At 43.0% G+C, this 21837-nt stretch overlaps 1 protein-coding gene across 2 annotated transcripts in view; it reads left to right on the top strand.

Moving 5' to 3' along the window:
- Nucleotides 1–20716, top strand: part of LOC133544069 (beta-1,3-galactosyltransferase 1-like) — a 328797-nt gene extending 308081 nt beyond the window's left edge. For both annotated transcript variants that reach the window (XM_061889101.1, XM_061889102.1), the window contains one exon: nucleotides 18480–20716. In XM_061889101.1, coding sequence (XP_061745085.1) covers nucleotides 18689–19675 — 987 coding nt within the window. In that variant the 5' untranslated portion in view covers nucleotides 18480–18688 and the 3' untranslated portion in view covers nucleotides 19676–20716. The remainder of the gene's footprint in view (nucleotides 1–18479) is intronic.
- Nucleotides 20717–21837: the final 1121 nt, after the last annotated feature.

Below are 21837 nucleotides of genomic sequence, written 5' to 3'. Positions count from 1 at the left end.
AAGTGGTGACCCTCGCCCCACTCCTCGTTTGTGTGAAATGTGAGCATTTCACGGAAGCTCGCTTTTATACCCAATCATGGCACCCACCCGTTCCCAATTAGCCTGCTCACCTGTGGGATGTTCCAAATAAGTGTTTGATGAGCATTCCTCAACTTTCTCAGTCTTTTTTGCCACTCGTGCCAGCTTTTTTTAAAAACATGTTCCAAATGGGCTGATATTTGCAAAAAATAACAACGTTTTCCCGTTCGAACGTTAAATATCTTGTCTTTGCAGTCTATTCAAATGAATATAAGTTGAAAAGGATTAGTAATTTATTGTATTTTGTTTTTATTTACCATTTACACAATGTGCCAACTTCACTGCTTTTGGGCTTTGTATAATTGATATCATATATCCTCTATATTACCCAGGCTTCATTGCTGTCATTATCACCAATAACTGTATTATGTGATCAGTTTTGAATAAATATATGTGTGTCTTGTGTCCGCTACACAATTAAATGCGAGTCTGCACCATGCAGACGTGCACGATAAACATGTTATTATTGTCAACATATTCCCATAAATGTCACCGCCAACAAGCAGCTTGTTGATATAATAATATATCTGCAAGGGAAAGGGCGCCTGGTCTCAAATATTATTGTGCCTCGCTGCAGGGAAAGGCCATGTCGGGCTGTGCTGCAGGAGAGAAAAGATGATTCCTGGAATATTCAGTGATCATTTTTTTGGTTTCCTTTGTCGTGACGGAGCTCGTAAGGCAGGGGTTTTTATTGGCCCGCTACACTATCTATAGACCCTGACCTGCGCAAAAAAAGGCCCGGGGGCCACATGCGGCCCCGTTAAAGGGGAACATTATCACAATTTCAGAAGGGTTAAAACCAATAAAAATCAGTTCCCAGTGGCTTATTTTATTTTTTGAAGTTTTTTTCAAATTTTTACCCATCATGGAGTATCCCGAAAAAAGGCTTTAAAGTGCCTGATTTTCGCTATCTGTAAATCCACCCGTCCATTTTCCTGTGACATCACATAGCGATGCCAATACAAACAAACATGGCGGATATAGCGACATTAGCTCGGATTCAGACTCAGATTTCAGCGGCTTAAGCGATTCAACAGATTACGCATGTATTGAAACGGATGGTTGGAGTGTGGAGGCAGATAGCAAAAACGAAATTGAAGAAGAAACTGAAGCTATTGAGCAAATAGCTATTGAAGCTATTCTGACCACTGGAGCAACTTAAATCCGTCGATTGGTATGTGTTTGTTTGGCATTAAATGTGGGTGTAGGGAAAGGCTGGATGCAAATATAGCTACAAATGTACATACAGCGAGCCTAAATAGCATGTTAGCGTCGATTAGCTGGCAGTCATGTCGCGACCAAATATAAGTCAATAACATCAACAAAACTCACCTTTGTGATTTCGTTGACTTTATCGTTGGAAATGCATCTGCTTTGAGTGTCGCGTATTTTGGACCCCCTGCCTCTAAAGAAAATAATGTTAGCCTCGGTGCCCTGAAATACGAGCCCTCCTTTTTAATGCAACACTTGCCTTGACCTTAAAAAGTTAAAATTTGAGGCCTGCTAATGTATTCAAAAGATTCCTCCCTTTTAGCCCTCTGACACAAATTTTCCGCTGAGTCGACGCAAATGGTGGCGACGCACCCAGTTTACCGTTCCTGATGTCATCAACGCAACCACACCAGGGCGCCGTTCCACTTTTGCCGCCTTCTTACATTCGACGACTTTTGTCGAAACGCGCACGAGTTCCGCCGCGGCAGAGACATTTGCCGGGCGAGGAAGGACTTTGCAAGTCAGACACTTTCTCATCCTTCACTTTCTTTCATTTCTTCCGTCAGTCTGCTGAAATAAAAAAAAAAAGTGGTCTTACACGAGCAAATAAGCGCCGTAATTAACTTTTATTGTACCGAACGTGCTTTTGTTACCCGTCCATTTCTCATTTAATGGATGTGACGGCGTTGTAAACATGTCACTTTAACAAATTGATTCATGACCACGCTTTTAATGTCATAAAGACATCCTATAATAATGTCCTTCATTTGTATTGTTGTTGTATTGATCACTTTTGTAAGGCTCATAAACAACAATTTGAATAGGCTGTATCTTCTCAAGGGATAGTACTATAGTAACTATAGAGTAGTCAGTGTACAGCTTGCGTCACACTTAGAGATGTGGGACTAAAAGTAGTATATATTTACCTAATATACTTTTGTAATACAGATGTTGGTATTGAACCGATACGATTGTGTTATTTAGTCGTGTGGAATGTGAGAAAATGTCTGGTCAGGTGAAATGAGTCAAACATGAAAAACACTAACCTATTAACCGTCGAGAATGGATTATGCTGTCTTTAAGGTGAAGTGTTTAGATTTTTTAGGTGAAACCGAGTTTAAGTTAAGTTAAGCTCATGAGACGTGAAGTTGAATGATGAGGACAAATTTGTGACTGCGCTTCTGCCTTGGAGACATTGTGTCATCTTCTTCCGCTTATCTGAGGTCGGGTCGCGGGGTCAGCAGCCTAAGCAGGGAACCCCAGACTTTAGTGCAGGGGTCCTCAAACCTTTTGACCCGGCGGCCGCATTGGGTTAAAATAATTTTGCCGGGAGCTGGGGTTTATATATATATATATATATATATATATATATATATATATATATATATATATATATATATATATATATATATATATATATATATATATATATATATATATATATATATATATACCATATTCCCTTGAATTGCCGCTGGGGCGCTAATTAATTTAAAACCTCTTCTCACTCCTGCGCTTACCAAAGGGATGCAGCAAAAGTAAGCATGGGCTAATTATTATAAAACCTCTTCTCACTCCAGCACTTACCAAAGGCATGCAGTAAAAAATTGAGTGTGATGTAAGTATACCATCGTGAAAAGCACATTTAATTAAAAAAAACGTTATTATGGTCTTACCTTTACTTAGAAATATAGTCCATGCCAGCTCCTTCTGATCAAAATCATCAATAACTTGTTTATAGAAGTCTTCTTAATCTTTCTTCAGTTTTAAAAGTCTCTTTGTCTTAATGGAGATCTTCCTTTATTACCTCCCGCTTCGATTGAAAGTCCAGTTTAGAAAACTGCTATCAGAAGGTCCGTCATAGCCGTCCCAGCACATATCACGTGACTCATTGTCACTTCTTCTGCAGCCGTGTAGTCGCAAGAAGGATCACTAGCGCCCTCTACCACCAGGAGGCGGGAGTCATTTAATGACTCATATTTGACACACGCAGCTACGGTATTGTGACGGTCTCCAGCCGTTGTCTTGCGGGTTCCCAGGACCACCAAGGAAGGACATGGCATGAGCAGTTTGACTTTGTTTATTTTTCAATAAAACCTCAGTCCAGGTCGCTCTTCCGCTCCTTCTCTTCGCTCGTTCGCCGTCTCCTCGCCGCCATGCGTGCCCTGCCTGTCTGTCGGACCGTCTGCTCCGCCTCTCCACAGGTACAGGTATATTAATAAAACATAGCTGCTTACTGTTCTTTTTAGCATACCGGTATTCAATAGCTTGGACCTTAAATCCTACTGAATAGCTCTTGATCTTCTTCCCTTTTTGAGATTTAGAATGATTGAAATCAGCCTCCTCCATTTTGAAAATGATGACAGGGGATTTGTCACTCGTGACGTCACAAATTTTACCCGGCGGTAATTCCAAGCATGCGCTAATTATTTTGCGAAGCGAGTTTGACCCGGCAGTATATATTTACTGTGCATGCCGTCTGCCATCGACCAATTCTTTTTATGTTAAAAGTTGTGAAATTTGTCCTCTGCATTTGACCCATCACCCTTGTTCCACCCCCTGGGAGGTGAGGGGAGCAGTGGGCAGCAGCGGTGGTCACGCCCGGGAATCATTTTTGTTGATTTAACCCCCAATTCCAACCCTTGATGCTGAGTGCCAAGTCGGGAGTTAATGGGTCCCATTTGATCTGGTATGACTCGGCCAGGAGTTTAACTTTGAACTCACAACCTACCGATCACAGGGCAGACACTCTAACCACGAGGCCACTGAGTAGGTTCTTAGCCCAATGCGCCAAAAAAGTTTGGACAACCTTGAATTAAGGTATGTAAATTAACATTTTACAGAATATTTCTGTCTAAATAACTTATTTCACAACCTAAATATACGCGTCTTATAGTCCGGTGCGGCTTATATATGGAATAACAGTTGTTTCTTCTCAAATTAAGTGGGTGTGGCCTATATACCGTTGTGCTCCATAGTCCGGACAATAGGGTAATACCTTTTGTAATTCATTAATACTTAATTAGCTCTGCAGACAAGGCGTTTAGGGCAGGGGTGCCCATTACGTCGATCGCGAGCTACCAGTCGACCGCGGGGGGTGTGTCAGTCGATCTCCAGCCAGGCTTTTAAAAAAAATAGACCTAAAAATTAGTGATCATCAATCTTCACCAAGACGTCACTTAAATGACATTCACGGTACCGGAGGGTCTTGTGAGATGACGCTGGCTGCTGCAAGATCAGTATTATGAAAATATGACCGAGAGGAAGGCGAGAAAACACTTTTTATTTTAGCAGAATCTCGCGCCGTACCTTCCGTCAAAACTCTAAAGGCCGACTGCACATTTCCTATCTTCACAATAAAAGCCCTGCTTCATGCTGCCTGCGCTAACTAAATACAGAGTCTCGGAAAACTGGCGTGCACAAGCGATCCCTCAGAAAGCTGGCGTGCACATCACTTGTGCACGCCAGCTTTCCGAGACTCTTATTTTGTTAGCACAGGCAGCATGAAGCAGGGCTTTTATTGTGAAGATAGGAAATGTGCAGTCGGCCTTTAGAGTTTTGACGGAAGGGACGGCGCGAAAGTCTGTTGAAATAAAAAGTGTTTCTCGCCTTCCTCTCTGTCATTTTTTCATAATAATGAACTGGCAGCAGCCAGCGTCATCTCACAAGACCCTCGGGTGCCGTGAATGTCAATCAAGCAAGCTACGGAATTTGCCGCCAATGTTTTTCTTGTAAAGTGTATGCAAGCTGGATGAATTAGATGCCAAAAACCAACCACTTTCATGTGGTATTGTACAGAAAGGACAACTTTTTTTCTCCTCCATTTGAAAATGTGGGCGTTATCATCATTACTGTCTGATTCCAATCAATGCAAGTCATCAGAATCAGGTAATACACCAACTTATATTCTTGTCTTCGTGAAAGAAAGACATCTATATGTGTTACACATGCTTGTATTATCATTAAACACATTTAACTTGTTTACAAAAATGTCTCTTTCATAAATAAATAAATATAAATGATATATATAAATGAGGTGGATCCCCTCGAGTTGGTCAATTGAAAAGTAGCTCGCCTGCAGAAAAAGTGTGGGCACCCCTGGTTTAGGGGATCCGGTTTGGTGGCTGCAGGATTAGGTCTGTGCTTCACCTGGCCAGGATCTTCAGCTCTCACTGGATCGGTTCGCAGCCGAGTGTGTAGCGACCGGGATGAGAATCAGCAATTTCAATTCCGGGTCCATGGTTCTCGCCCGGAAAAGGGTGGAGTGCCATCTCCGGGTTGGGGAGGAGACCCTGTCCCGAGTGGAGGAGTTGAAGTACCTCGGAGTCTTGTTCACGAGTGAGGGAAGAGTGGATCGTGAGATTGACAGGCGGATCGGTGCAGCGTCTTCAGAAATACGGACGCTGTATTGATCCGTTGTGGTGAAGAAGGAGCCGAGCCGGAAGGCAAAGCTCTCAATTTACCGGTCGATCTACGTTCCCATCATGAGCTTTGGGGTATGAAAGATCACGGGTATGTCATTCCTGTTAATCTGGGTTTATGTATGTTATGTTTTGTTTTTGGACTCCTGTTTCCCGTTTTGGCACTTCCTGGTTGGGTTGGTTTCCTTAGTTACTCATTAGTTTCCACCTGGTCTCTAAGTCACGCCCCTGCCCTCAGCGCAACACCTGTTTCTCATCATCATAGTCACTATTTAAGTCATTTGTTTTCTGTTCCTCGGCCTGGGAACTTTGCATACTGCTGTACAACTTGCTACATGCGTACTGCTTGCTGCTCCAACCTTCATGCCATGCTTTTCGGTTTTGTCCACGTCGAGTAAGTTTTTTGTTTTAGTTTTTCATAGCCATGCCATCGTGCTGTTTTTGTTTATAGTTCATTATTCATGCCATCGAGCAAGTGTTTTTGTTTCATGTTTGTATTTTGTAGCCTGGTATTCGTTACTCCTTGTGAGCGCCCTTTGTTGTTTTTTTTTATTATAGTATATAAATAAATTAATCATGTACTCACACTCTCGCCTGGCTCGTTCCAAATTCCCTCTGCATCGAAGAAGCAAAACTAATCCAAGTCAACTTCCGGACAGGGTACAAGCGGCCGAAATGAGCTTCCTCCGCCTTAGAGGTAGAGTGAGAAGTTCTTCCATCCGGGGGGAGTTTAAAGTAATGCTGTTTTTGTTGATAGTTCATTATTATTCATGCCATTGAGCAAGTGTTTTTGTTTCATTTTTGTATTTTGTAGCCTGGTATTTGTAGCTCCTTGTGAGCGCCCTTTGTTTGTTTTTTTGATTATAGTATATAAATAAATTAATCATGTGCTCACGCTCTCGCCTGCCTCGTTCCAAATTCCCTCTGCATCGAAGAAGCAAAACTAATCCAAGTCAAAGTCCTGACAGGGTACAAGCGGCCGAACTGAGCTTCCTCCGCCTTAAAGGTAGAGTGAGAAGTTCTTCCATCCGGGGGGAGCTTTAAGTAATGCTGTTTTTGTTGATAGTTCATTATTATTCATGCCATCGAGCAAGTGTTTTTGTTTCATGTTTGTATTTTGTAGCCTGGTATTCGTAGCTCCTTGTGAGCGCCCTTTGTTTGTTTTTTTGATTATAGTATATAAATAAATTAATCATGTGCTCACATTCTCGCCTGGCTCGTTCCAAATTCCCTCTGCATCAAAGAAGCAAAACTAATCCAAGTCAAAGTCCTGACTTGCGACATGCTTACTGCTTGCTGCTCCAACCTTCATGCCATGCTTTTCGGTTTTGTCCACGCCAAGTAAGTTTTTTGTTTTAGTTTTTCATAGCCATGCCATCGTGCTGTTTTTGTTTATAGTTCATTATTCATGCCATCGAGCAAGTGTTTTTGTTTCATGTTTTCAAACTAATCCAAGTCAAAGTCCTGACAGGGTAATAATAATAATAATAATAAAAATGGATTAGATTTATATCGCGCTTTTCTATTGTTAGATACTCAAAGCGCTCACAGAGAAGTGGGAACCCATCATTTATTCACACCTGGTGGTGGTAAGCTACATCTGTAGCCACAGCTGCCCTGGGGTGGACTGACGGACGCGTGGCTGCCAGTTTGCGCCTACGGCCCCTCCGAACACCGCCAATCATTCATTCATCATTCATTCACCATTGTGAGCGGCACCGGGGGCAAAGGGTGAAGTGTCCTGCCCAAGGACACAACGGCAGCGATTTGGATGTTAATAGGTGGGAAGCGAACCTGCAACCCTCAGGTTTCTGGCATAGCCGCTCTACCCACTACGCCATGCCGCCCCCAAGCGGCCGAAATGAGCTTTCTCCGCCTTAGAGGTAGAGTGAGAAGTTCTTCCATCCGGGGGGAGCTTAAAGTAATGCTGTTTTTGTTGATAGTTCATTATTATTCATGCCATCGAGCAAGTGTTTTTGTTTCATGTTTGTATTTTGTAGCCTAGTATTCGTACCTCCTTGTGAGTGCCCGTTGTTTGTTTTTTTGATTATAGTATACAAATAAATTAATCATGTGCTCACACTCTCGCCTGGCTCGTTCCAAATTCCCTCTGCATCGCAGAAGCAAAACTAATCCAAGTCAAAGTCCGGACAGGGTACACGCGGCCGAAATGAGCTTCCTCCGCCTTAGAGGTAGAGTGAGAAGTTCTTCCATCCGGGGGGGGGGGGAGATCAAAGTAAAGCCGCTGCTCCTCCACATCGAGAGGAGTCACATGAGGTGGTTCGGGAATCTGGTCAGGATGCCACCCGAACGCCTCCCTAGGGAGGTGTTTAGGACAGGGGGAAGACCTAGGACACGTTGGGAAGACTATGTGTCTCCCGGGAGGAGCTGGATGAAGTTGCTGGGGAGAGGAAAGTCTGGGCTTCCCTGCTTAGGCTGCTGCCCCCGCGACCTGACCTCTGATAAGCGGAATAAGATAGATGGATGGTGCCGCAGACACGATCCGAGACCATGACTCCATGTCACGTCCTGTCCCTGAAAAAGTGTTTCGTGCCTATTGTTTTTCGTCAAAGGAGGAAAGCAATGGCAGCTGCGGAAGAAACGAACAAACGAGAGCAAGCAAGGTCAGAGAAAGAAGATAAGTAACGATTAATGATTTAGTGATTCTGCCAGGGAGGCAGGAGAATAATTACAGGAAGGGAAGATCAGTATGGCCTGCGAGGACGGGGACATGTCAATAAGTGACTGAGAAGAGTAGTCAGTGTGAAGAAAGAAGATGTGGGTGGAGATGGAGAGGTGGAGGAAGATGCAACGACAGCTCAAAAATAAGCGAGTGATGGAGGAGAAGCCCTGATGAGATGAACACTGCTGGGCCGTGAGATTGAAGGCGGAGGGCTTCAGAGGGTGGAGGAGAGGCAGGACGGGGGCCCGGGAGCCGGCGGGAACGAGGCTGGAATAGCAGACGAGACCTGATGAAAAGAAGCTGCGAGATTCCTCAGCCACTTTCATCTCGGCCACGCCGGCTCTGCAGGATCTCTAATAGGATCTCTAACAGGATCTTTACGCCTTTTATGTACATAATCAAACCTACTTTTCTGCCTTGTGTCCCACAGGCAGTTCTGAGGCGGCTTTTGGTTTGTGTTTTTTTTCTTTTTACTGCACTTTATTCGTCACAAAGGATCGCATTAATCATGTTGAAATAAAAACAAAAAAAAACACGGATTAATAAGGCAATTTATGTTGATATGATAAACAATCTAATTGTGTACATTGTCGGGAAAATTAATGAATAAATTTATTTACAAACCCCGTTTCCATATGAGTTGGGAAATTGCGTTAGATGTAAATATAAACGGAATACAATGATTTACTTATCCTTTTCAACCAATATTCAGTTGAATTCCTTACAAAGACAAGATATTTGATGTTCAAACTCATCTGCAAATATTAATTAACTCAGAATTTCAGGGCTGCAACACGTGCCAAAGAAGTTGGGAAAGGGCATGTTCACCGCCGTGTTACATCACCTTTTCCTTTAACAACACTCAATAAACGTTTGGGAACTGAGGAAACTAATTGTTGAAGCTTTGAAAGTGGGATTATTTCCCATTCTTGTTTTATGTAGAGTTTCAGTCGTTCAACAGTCCGGGGTCTCCGCTGTCGTATTTTACGCTTCATAATGCGCCACACATTTTCGAAGGAAGACAGGTCTGGACTACAGGCGGGCCAGGAAAGTACTCGCACATTTTTTTTACGAAGCCACGCTGTTGTAACACGTGCTCAATGTGGCTTGGCATTATCTTGCTGAAATAAGCAGGGGCGTCCGTGAAAAAGACCGTTGAAGCTTTGAAAGTGGGATTCTTTCCCATTCTTGTTTTATGTAGAGCAGGGGTGTCAAACTCAAATACGGAGTGGGCCAAAATTTAAAACTGAACAAAGCCGCGGGCCAAGGTTGAACAAATTAACCTTTTAATAGGGACCCAAACAAGTTTTGCATTGAATATTTAACGAGCAAGGCTTGTATAACTTGATGGTGACATGCAAAATCGATTTTCAAATAATAATAATAATAAAAAAATATCAATGGTATATTAAATAAAATTTAAATAAAAACATTTAATGCCTCTTTCCTATTTGCAGCTTTCTGATGTAAATATCAACATTAACTCGGCGGGGTTTGGTGGTAGCGGGGGGTGTATATTGTAGCATCCCGGAAGAGTTAGTTCTGCAAGAGGTTCTGGATATTTGTTCTGTTGTGTTTATGTTGTGTTACGGTGCGGATGTTCTCCCTAAATGTGGTTGTCATTCTTGTTTGGTGTGGGTTCGCATATTTGTAACAGTGTTAAAGTTGTTTATACGGCCACCCTCAGTGTGACCTGTATAGCGGTTGACCAAGTATGCCTTGCATTCACTTTTTTGTGTGTAAAGTCCGCATATAGTATATGACTGGGCCGGCACAATGTTTGTATGGAGAAAAAGCGGACGGGACAACAGGTTGTAGAGGACGTTGAATGCAGTGCCTTTAAGGCACGTCCCCAATGATGTTGTTTGGGTGGAAATCGAGAGAAATTCGGGAGAATGGTTGCCCCGGGTGATTTTCGGCAAGGGCACTGAAATTCGGGAGTCTCCCGGGAAAAATCGGTAGGGTTGGTAAGTATGAGTATCAGTGGTGAATGCGGTGTTATAATACCGGCGGGCCAGCTCTAATGTTAATTTGATATTGCCTCAAGGGCCAAATTAAATTACTCGGTGGGCCAAATTTGGCCCGCGGGCCAGAGTTTGACATCCATGATGTAGAGCTTCAGTCGTTCAACAGTCCGGGGTCTCCGCTGTCGTATTTTACGCTTCATAATGCGCCACACATTTTGGATGGGAGACAGGTCTGGACTTCAGGCGGGCCAGGAAAGTAGCCGCACTCCTTTTTCACGAAGCCACGCTGTTGTAACATGTGCTGAATGTGGCTTGGCATTGTCTTGTGAAATAAGCAGGGGCTAAGTGGAAAAGTGTTCTGTGGTCTGACGAGTCCACATTTCAAATTGTTTTTGGAAATATTCGACATCGTGTCATCCGGACCAAAGGGGAAGCGAACCATCCACACTGTTATCGACGAAAAGTTCAAAAGCCAGCATCTGTGATGGTATGGGGGTGCATTAGTGCCCAAGGCATGGGTAACTTACACATCTGTGAAGTGAATTAGTGAAGTGAATTATATTTATATAGCGCGTTTCTCTAGTGACTCAAAGCGCTTCACATAGTGAAACCCAATATCTAAGTTACATTCAAACCAGTGTGGGTGGCACTGGGAGCACGTGGGTAAAGTGTCTTGCCCAAGGAAACAACGGCAGTGACTAGGATGGCGGAAGCGGGAATCGAACCTGCAACCCTCAAGTTGCTGGCACGGCCACTCTACCAACCGAGCTAAACCGGATCTGCCGGATGCAAAAAGGCACCATTAATGCTGAAAGGTACATACGATGAGGTGGCGACTTGTCCAGGGTGTACCCCGCCTTCCGCCCGATTGTAGCTGAGATAGGCACCAGCGGACCCACGACCCCAAATGGAATAAGCGGTAGAAAATGGATGGTACATACAGGTTTTGGAACAACATATGCTGCCATCTAAGCGCCGTCTTTTTCATGGACGCCCCTGCTTATTTCAGCAAGACAATGCCAAGCCACATTCAGCACGTGTTACAACAGCGTGGCTTTGTAAAAAAAGAGTGCGGGAACTTTCCTGGCCCGCCTGCAGTCCAGACCTGTCTCCCATCGAAAATGTGTGGCACATTATAAAGCGTAAAAAAACGACAGCAGACTGCTGAACGACTGAAGCTCTACATAAAACAAGAATGGGAAAGAATTCCACTTTCAAAGCTTCAGTAATTAGTTTTCTCTGTTCCCAAACGTTTATTGAGTGTTGTTAAAAGACAAGGTGATGTAACACAGTGGTGAACATGCCCTTTCCCAACTACGTGTTGCAGCCATGAAATTCTAAGTAAATTATTATTAGCAAAAAAAAAGTTTATGAGTTTGAACATCAAATATCTTGTCTTTGTAGTGCATTCAATTGAATTTGGGTTGAAAAAGATTTGCAAATCATTGTATTCCGTTTATATTTACATCTAACACAATTTCTCAACTTATATGGAAACGGGGTTTGTACCATTTACACAGGGTTTTGTAGAAGAGAATAAAGAAGTAGTTTATTATTGCGTTGATGTTTTCAACAGCACTCAACATAAAAACACTTTCAAGACGTCATTAACGGTTGATCGGAATCGGCAGAATAAAGGATCGCTTAATAAAGGATATTTGGTATTTGAAATAAATCCAACTTCGGTCCAATTAGAGCTCAGAGGTGCTGAAGTAACAACCGGCGCACCATGGCGACTAATGAAGAGGTATCTCGTTAAAGTCTGATCCGGTCCCTCTCGGAGGTGTGGAGGAGCGATGGCGAGCACGTTAGAAGCGCACAGAGGTTGTTAAACCAGACCAAGTGGATATTAATCAACGGCCCCCGTTTGACGTTTACATTCTCCGCCTCCTCTCGCAAGAGTGAGCTTGACGGGCGCCCAGAGCCCGGCGGGTATGAGAAGACGATAATCAGCGAGAGTTTGGCTGATGCCGATGGGACCGTATCGTTGACACAAGGGTTGTATCGATACCGGTACCAAAATGTATTTCGATACTTTTTGATACTTTTCTAAATAAAGGCGACCACAAAACATGTCATTATTGGCTTTATTTTAAAGGGGAACATTATCACCAGACCTATGTAAGCGTCAATATATACCTTGATGTTGCAGAAAAAAGACCATATATTTTTTTTACCGATTTCCGAACTCTAAATGAGTGAATTTTGGCGAATTAAACGCCTTTCTGTTATTTGCTCTCGGAGCAATGACGTCAAATGTCAACGTCAACGCCATTTTCTCAAACACATTACACGCAGCAAGTCAAACTAGCTCTGTTATTTTCCGTTTTTTCGACTGTTTTCCGGTACCTTCGAGACATCATGCCTCGTCGGTGTGTTGTCGGAGGGTGTAACAACACGATCAGGGACGGATTGAAGTTGATTTACGTAGAATGTGCATCGATTAGCACGGCATGCTAATCGATGCTAACATGCTATTTAGGCGAGCTGTATGTACATATTGCATCGTTATGCCTCATTTGTAGCTATATTTGCATGCAGCCTTTCCCTCCATCCACATTCAATGCCAAACAAACACTTATCAATCGACGGATTTAAGTTGCTCCAGTGTCCGCACATTTTACCGACAGATATGGCACAGAGATGAATGGATACCCTGTGACACTCAAAGCAGATGCGTTTCCAACGATAAAGTCACAAAGGTGAGTTTTGTTGATGTTATTGACTTATGTGCTAATCAGACATATTTGGTCGCGGCATGACTGCCAGCTAATTGATGCTAAGATGTTATTATATAGTCTAGCTGTATGTACATTTGTAGCTGTATTTGCATCCAGCGTTTCCCAAATGCAATGCCAAACAAACACTTACCAATCGACATATTTAAGTTGCTCCAGTGTCAATGCGAAAGTCCTGATTGTTTGGTCTGCACATTTTACCGGCTATGCTAAGGCAGACATGGCCGAATAGCGTCAATAGCTATTCGCTCAATAGCTTCAGTTTCTTCTTCTATTTTGTTTTTACCATCTGCCTCCATACTCCAACCGTCCGTTTCAATACATGCGTAATCTGTTGAATCGCTTAAGCCGCTGAAAACCGAGTCTGAATCCGAGCTTATGTTGTTATATCTTGCTGTGGTATCCGCCATGTTTTTGTATTGGCATCACTGGATGACGTCACAGGAAAATGGACGGTGGCTTCGCAGATAGCGAAAATCCGGCACTTTAAAGCCTTATTTCGGGATATTCCGGGATAGGTAAAATTTTGAAAAAAACTTTGAAAAATAAAATAAGCCACTGGGAACTGATTTTTATTGGTTTATCCAGCGTTTACCAAATTTAATGCCAAACAAACACTTACCAATCGACAGATTTAAGTTGCTCCAGTGTCAATGCGAAAGTCCCGATTGTTTGGTCTGCACATTTTACCAGCGATTCTAAGGCAGACATGGCCGAATAGCGTCAATAGCTATTCGCTCAATAGCTTCAGTTTCTTCTTCTATTTTGTTTTTACCATCTGCCTCCATACTCCAACCGTCCGTTTCAATACATGCGTAATCTGTTGAATCGCTTAAGCCGCTGAAATCCGAGTCTGAATCCGAGCTAATGTCGCTATATCTTGCTGTGGTATCCGCCATGTTTTTGTATTGGCATCACTGGATGACGTCACAGGAAAATGGACGGTGGCTTCGCAGATAGCGAAAATCAGGCACTTTAAAGCCTTATTTTGGGATATTCCGGGATGGGTAAAATTTTGAAAAAAACTTTAGAAAATAAAATAAGCCACTGGGAACTGATTTTTATTGGTTTATCCAGCGTTTCCCAAATACACTGCCAAACAAACACTTACCAATCGACGGATTTAAGTTGCTCCAGTGTCAATGCAAAAGTCCCGATTGTTTGGTCTGCACATTTTACCGGCGATGCTAAGGCAGACATGGCCGAATAACGTCAATAGGTATTCGCTCAATAGCTTCAGTTTCTTCTTCAATTTCGTTTTCACTATCTGCCTCCATACTCCAAAGATCCGTTTCAATACATGCGTAATCTGTTGAGTCACTTAAGCCGCTGAAAACCGAGTCTGAATCCGAGCTAATGTCGCTATATCTTGCTGTGGTATCCGCCATGTTTTTGTATTGGTATCAATGGATGATGTCACAGGAAAATGGACGGTGGCTTTGTAGATAGCGAAAATCAGGCACTTTAAAGCCTTATTTCGGAATATTTCGGGATGGGTAAAATTTTGAAAAAAACTTGGAAAAATAAAATAAGCCACTGGGAACTGATTTTTATTGGTTTATCCAGCGTTTCCCAAATACACTGCCAAACAAACACTTACCAATCGACGGATTTAAGTTGCTCCAGTGTCAAGGCAAAAGTCCCGATTGTTTGGTCTGCACATTTTACCGGCGATGCTAAGGCAGACATGGCCGAATAACGTCAATAGGTATTCGCTCAATAGCTTCAGTTTCTTCTTCAATTTCGTTTTCACTATCTGCCTCCATACTCCAAAGATCCGTTTCAATACATGCGTAATCTGTTGAGTCACTTAAGCCGCTGAAAACCGAGTCTGAATCCGAGCTAATGTCGCTATATCTTGCTGTGGTATCCGCCATGTTTTTGTATTGGCATCAATGGATGATGTCACAGGAAAATGGACGGTGGCTTTGTAGATAGCGAAAATCAGGCACTTTAAAGCCTTATTTCGGAATATTCCGGGATGGGTAAAATTTTGAAAAAAACTTGGAAAAATAAAATAAGCCACTTGGAACTGATTTTTATTGGTTTTAACCCTTCTGAAATTGTGATAATGTTCCCCTTTAACAAAAAAATCTTAGGCTACATTAAACATGTGTTCCTTTTTGCAAGTTTGTCCTTAAATAAAATAGTTAACATACTAGACAACTTGTCTTTTATTAGTAAGTAAACAAACAAAGACTCCTAATTAGTCTGCTGAAATATGCAGTAACATATTGTGTCATTTATCTACCTATTATTTTGTCAACATTACGAGGGACAAACTTTAAAAATGTATTCTTAATCCACTTGTTCTTTTACTGTTAATATCTGCTTATTTTCTGGTTCAACATGTTCTCCCAACACTTCTGTTAAAATGTAATAATAACTTATTCTTCTGCTGTTTGATACTTTACATTAGTTTTGGGTGATACCACAAATTTAGGTATCGATCCGATACCAAGTAGTTGCAAGATCATACATTGGTCCAGGGACATATTTCCTAACTTTATAAACATGATATACATTTCAAAAATAGAAAAAAAGATTTTGTGACGAAAAAAAATATTGATGTATCGAGAAACATAAACGGCAGCTCAGCTCGCTCGCAGTCTTTGAGGTGAAGGCTAATTAGCTTTTAGCGTAACGTTAGCTCATTTTGCGGTGTGTGTGTTACGGACAGCAAAGCTCTGTCTGTCTGTCATTTCACTTGACCTTTTTCTATGTTGATTGAGCTGTGTTGAAGCAGCCAAAAAGGACATTATGTTAAATGAAGAGTTTCTGTCTCTGATAGTTGATATAATAATCTAAGTGCATCATTAAGCCTACATGAACTCCATAGTGTTCAGGGATGAAAAGTCTCTCCTATTGCTATTGTACTATTTTTTCAGCTATAGTTAAATTAATCATTAGTAATGTAGCAGCTTAGTTTTGAATGGCAGGGTCCCTGCTATCACATGTTGATAAAAATATAACATTTACATAGTAAAAAATCTATTACAGGCTTTCCAAATGCTGTAATAAATTAAGTATGATGAGTTGCGCATATGTCAGCAGTTGGCATAATAATGTGAAGTGAATTATATTTATATAGCGCTTTCCTCTAGTGCCTCAAAGCGCTTTACATTGTGAAACCCATTATGTAAGTTACATTTAAACCAGTGTGGGTGGCACTGTGAGCAGGTGGGCAATGTGTCTTGCCCAAGGACACAACGGCAGTAACTAGGATGGCAGAAGCGTGGATCGAACCTGGAACCCTCAAGTTGCTGGCACGGCCACTCTACCAATACTTAGTATCTCAGGTTACTAGGACTGTTTTGTTCTTACTTTATGGAAAAAAAAAAAAAAATAAATACATATATATATATACATATATATATATATATATATATATATATATCGCTATTCAGCAAATGGAGCGGAAAACAACCCAAAATTTTAGGGTTCTTCATGTGAAGAAGCCGGCCTACTTCACTACAGTGTGTAGTCTATTGCCAACCAGGCTACTTGGTGGCAGCGACAAGGTGGAGACGTGATGGCAGCAGGTCGCGTTACACCGATCCTTACACCCACCCACCCCTTTCCCCGGTCTGTCCGGTGTTGTATTTGTTGTTGCTATTTTTGTATTATGACATTTTATTATTGGATCATGTTGTACTGCATTTTAATCTTTTGTTTTGTGATTGTGTGATGTCTTTTGCCTGGACCCCAGGAAGAATAGTCTCCACTGTGTTGTAGACTAATGGGGATCCTTAATAAACTAATAAAAAGACACCACCTTAACTAACACATTTTCTAGGGGAAACACTCAAGTGCCACCTCAGAAAACACTTGGCTCTCCAAGTACCACCATAATGACCAACATTTGAATCATTTGAATACAGTAGCGAAGTAAGCTTAAGTATTCATTAAAAACAAGGCAGATGTTTTATTTAACAACTATATTTAATATTTTGGACATTGTGCGGCCTTTTGAGACACTCATGATTTTAAGTAAACATTGATTGATTGTTTGATTGAATGCAACTGACAAACTGTCCATTTTTGTCAGTCCGCAGATTTTCCCATGGATGTTTTTTTATACATGAATCACTTCTTGGTCTGGTTCTCCCTTAGTTGTGTTCTTTTAAGTGCAGAGGCTCCAGTCGTTCCAGTTTAAGGTCGCAGGACGTACTTGGCGTGTTGGTTCTTAGATTTGTTGCTCCATGGTCATGGAAAGAATTACAAAATAATCTGAGGCCGCCTGAACTGATCCCTTTGGGGGAATTTCAGGCCATTTTAAAGGATGGAGAAACTGTTTCTTTTGGGCATTGTACTTGTTTTTATTGAAACATTTAGATTTTTACCTATTGCATATTTTTTTATGTTTGTGGTGTGTGACTGTTCCTGTTTTTTGTTGTTCTATTAATTAATGAAACTTGTTTTTGCCACCCTCTTGTCCCAGGTCACTCTCGCAAATAGTTTTTTTTTAACCTGGTTAAATAAAAGAAAATGAAAAATGAACTGTACTTAAATAACAAATCACATTTGTCGGCATACAATTTGATGGAGCTGGCGTACCAATAGTGGTACACGTACCACAGTTTGATCCAGAAGAATCCAAAGTGGTTCCATTAAGCAATGCCTCCACAACTCCTACACACCACACTTGCCACCTCCTCCAGATTTTTCCGGGAGACTCCCAAATTTCAGTGCCCCTCCGGAAAATCTCCCGGGGCAACCATTGTCTCCCAATTTCCACCCGGACAACAATATTGCGGGCGTTCCTTAAAGGGGCTGCCTTTATCGTCCTCCACAACCTGTCGTCACGTCCGCTTTTCGTCCATAAAACAGCGCGTCGGCCCAGCCACGTAATATATGCGGCTTTTACATACACACATGAGTGAATGCAATGCATACTTGGTCAACAGCCATACAGGTCACACTGAGGGTGGCTGTATAAACAACTTTAACACTGAACCCACACCAAACAAAAATGACAAAAACTTTTCGGGAGAACATCCGCACCGTAACACAATATAAACATAACAGAACAAATACCCAGAACCCCTTGCAACACTAACTCTTCCAGGATGCTACAATATACACCCCTGCTAACACCAAACCCCGCCCTACAATACACACCCCCGCTACAACCAAACCCTGCCCAACTTTACCCCCCCCACCCCCATTTCCCGAATTAGGAGGTCTCAAGTTTGGAACGTATGCTACACACACACTGAAAATGATCCGACGGACTTTCATGAAATGTTTCATCCCTTCATTGCAGTGAGAGGAAACCAACGTTCATATGAAAAATAAACATGCAACATTTTTGTCTTGATTCTCTTTCCTCTTTAACGTCGTTTGTCACTGACACCTCTTTTTTATCTCTTAATTTCAGGTGCCGTCAATGGGAGTTCAAAGCAGTGCCCACTAAGGTCATGTTAAGAAAACATGTCTCCTCCGTCACATTGCTAAACACTCAAGATTGTTAGGAGTGGATGCGAGAAGGAGGCGGCCTCAAGCTGTACCTCCCGATCCAAGACGCCCCATGGAGAACCGCTCCGAGAGTTTCCCATGCTGCCCCCGCTGGTAACGACGTGAACAGCGATGCCTTCAAAGGTCTCCTGTTTGTACTTGCTGACGGTGGTTTGCTGGGCCAGCGCTCTGTGGTACCTGAGCGTGTCCCGCCCGTCCTCGTCCTACGTGGGCCAGATGAACATCCTGGTCCGCAAGGCGCCCAAGCTGAACAAGAGCGCCGCCTTCGGCAACTACCGCACGCGCTCGCTCAACCCGCACGACTTCGACTACCTCATCAACGAGGCCAAGAAGTGCGAGGCCGAGCCGCCGTTTCTGGTCATCCTCATCAGCACCACCCATAAGGAATTTGACGCGCGGCAGGCCATCAGAGAGACCTGGGGCGACGAGACCACCTTCCCGGACGTGCGCGTGGTCACTCTCTTCCTGCTGGGGCGCAGCACGGACGCCGTCCTCAACCAGATGCTGGAGCAGGAGAGCCAGATCTTTCACGACGTGGTCGTTGAGGACTTCGTCGACTCCTACCACAACCTGACGCTCAAGACGCTGATGGGCATGCGCTGGGTGGCCACGTACTGCGCCAGAGCCCAGTACGTTCTCAAAACGGACAGCGATATCTTCGTGAACATGGAGAACCTGGTCTACAACCTGCTGAAGCCCACCACCAAGCCCAGGCGGAGATACTTCACCGGTTACGTCATCAACGGCGGGCCGATCCGAGACATGCGCAGCAAGTGGTACATGCCCAGAGATTTGTACCCGGACAGCAAGTACCCGCCGTTCTGCTCCGGCACCGGCTACGTCTTCTCCGCCGACGTGGCCGAGCTCATATACCAAACCTCGCTGCACACCAGGCTCCTGCACCTGGAGGACGTGTACGTAGGGGTGTGCCTGCGCAAACTGGGCATCCACCCCTTCCAGAACAGCGGCTTCAACCACTGGAAGATGGCTTACAGCCTCTGCCGCTACCGGCGAGTGGTCACCGTCCACCAGATCTCCCCCGAAGAAATGCACCGCATCTGGAACGACATGACCAGCAAGAAGCACCTTAAATGTTAGCGAGATCTAGTACTCTGCGAGTCGGCTATCGATTGACCTTTTTCACGCCGCGTTGGAACGCGGACAAACGGGGAGCGCTGAGAGCAGAGTATTGACGGACCCTTCAGTGCTTTGTCTGAAAGGCAGACCGCCCTGCTGGGAGTTTCTTGAGCACAAGGCCAAAAACATGCTCGTCCATTCAAGTGCATCCGGCCTTGCACACTGGCTCTTATGGCAGCGAGAAACTTTTTTATGGAAGTGTAAAAAAACAAACAAAACAAAAAAAACACACCAAGCTGTTTCTTGTGTTTGCCAAGAGCACCATGCCTTAACTGTTGACATATTCGAACCCTCAAAGTCAGGGGTGTCCAAGTTTAAAGGGGAACATTATCACCAGACCTATGTAAGCGTCAATATATACCTTGATGGTGCAGAAAAAAGACCATATATTTTTTTCACCGATTTCTGAAATCTAAATGGGTGAATTTTGGCGAATTAAACGCCATTTTGATTATCGCTCTTTTTGCGATGACGTCAGAACGTGACATCACCAAGGCCATACAGCCGCCATTTTCAACACATTGCAAACACCGGGTCTCAGCTCTGTTATTTTCCGTTTTTTCGACTATTTTTTGGAACCTTGGAGGCATCATGCCTCGTCGGTGTGTTGTCGGAGGGTGTAACAACACTAACAAAGAGGGATTCAAGTTGCACCACTGGCCCGAAGATGCGAAAGTAGACATTTTACCGGCGATGACAGACATGGCACAGAGATGTATGGATAACCTGCAGATGCATTTGCAACGATAAAGTCAACTAAATCACAAAGGTGACTTTTGTTGATGTTGTTGACTTATGTGCTAATCAGACATATTTGGTCGCGGCGTGACTGCCAGCTAATCGATCCTAACATGCTACGCTAATCGATGCTAACATGCTATTTACCGGCGGTGCTAAAGCAGACATGGCGCAGAGATGTATGGATAACCTGCAGATGCATTTGCAACTATAAAGTCAACAAAATCACAAATGTGAGTTTTGTTGATGTTGACTGCCAGCTAATCGATGCTGACATGCTACGCTAATCGACGCTAAAATGCTATTTACCGGTGGTGCTAAAGCAGACATGGCACAGAGATGTATGGATAACCTGCAGATGCATTTGCAACTATAAAGTCAACAAAATCACAAATGTGAGTTTTGTTGATGTTGACTGCCAGCTAATCGATGCTGACATGCTACGCTAATTGACGCTAAAATGCTATTTACCGGTGGTGCTAAAGCAGACATGGCACAGAGATGTATGGATAACCTGCAGATGCATTTGCAACTATATTACGTTTCCGTCCACCCACATTTAATGCGAAAAAACACTTACCAATCGAAGCATTTAAGTTGCTCCAGTGTCACAAGATTTTAACGGCGACGCTAACGCAGCTATTCGGCCATGCTATGGCTATGAATAGCGTCAATAGCTATTCGCTCAATAGCTTCAGTTTCTTCTTCAATACTTTCATACTCCAACCATCCGTTTCAATACATGCGTAATCTGTTGAATCGCTTAAGCCGCTGAAATCCGAGTCTGAATCCGAGCTAATGTCGCTATATCTTGCTGTGGTATTCGCTATTGTTTGTTTACACTGGCAGCACTGTATGACGTCACAGGGAAATGAACAGTGTCTTGGCAGAGAGCGAAAAAGGCACTTTAAAGCTTTTTTTAGGTATATTCCGGGACCAGTAAAATTTTGAAAAAAAATTCCAAAAAATACAAGAAGCCACTGGGAACTGATTTTTTATTATTTTTAACCATTTTGAAATTGTGATAATGTTCCCCTTTAATAAGGAATCTGGCTCGCTTCATTTTGAATTTCTGACGGCCTAACAGCTGTAAAATTGTCACCATCTGGTGGACAACGTGAGTTAAGCAGGTCAGCGACCATGAATTTTAGCGTGGGCGGCACAGTATTCACTTATACGACCCAATCCAAACAACCTTTCCCACTCATGTTGCACATAAACTAACACAAAATGTCAACAGCCAGGGTCACACATAACACAACCTGCTCACTGAATTGTGTGGATAGTATAAGAAATGTCAAAGCACCGTACATAATTCAAAATTTCACCCATTTGAGGTCACTACAATGCATGATGGGAAAAATGCAAAACGCTCTCTCCATACC

This window comes from Nerophis ophidion, linkage group LG27, assembly GCF_033978795.1.
Source record: "Nerophis ophidion isolate RoL-2023_Sa linkage group LG27, RoL_Noph_v1.0, whole genome shotgun sequence".
NCBI lineage: Eukaryota > Metazoa > Chordata > Actinopteri > Syngnathiformes > Syngnathidae > Nerophis > Nerophis ophidion.
Note: the sequence above shows the minus strand (reverse complement) of the source record. Positions and strands in the feature narration are given on the sequence as shown.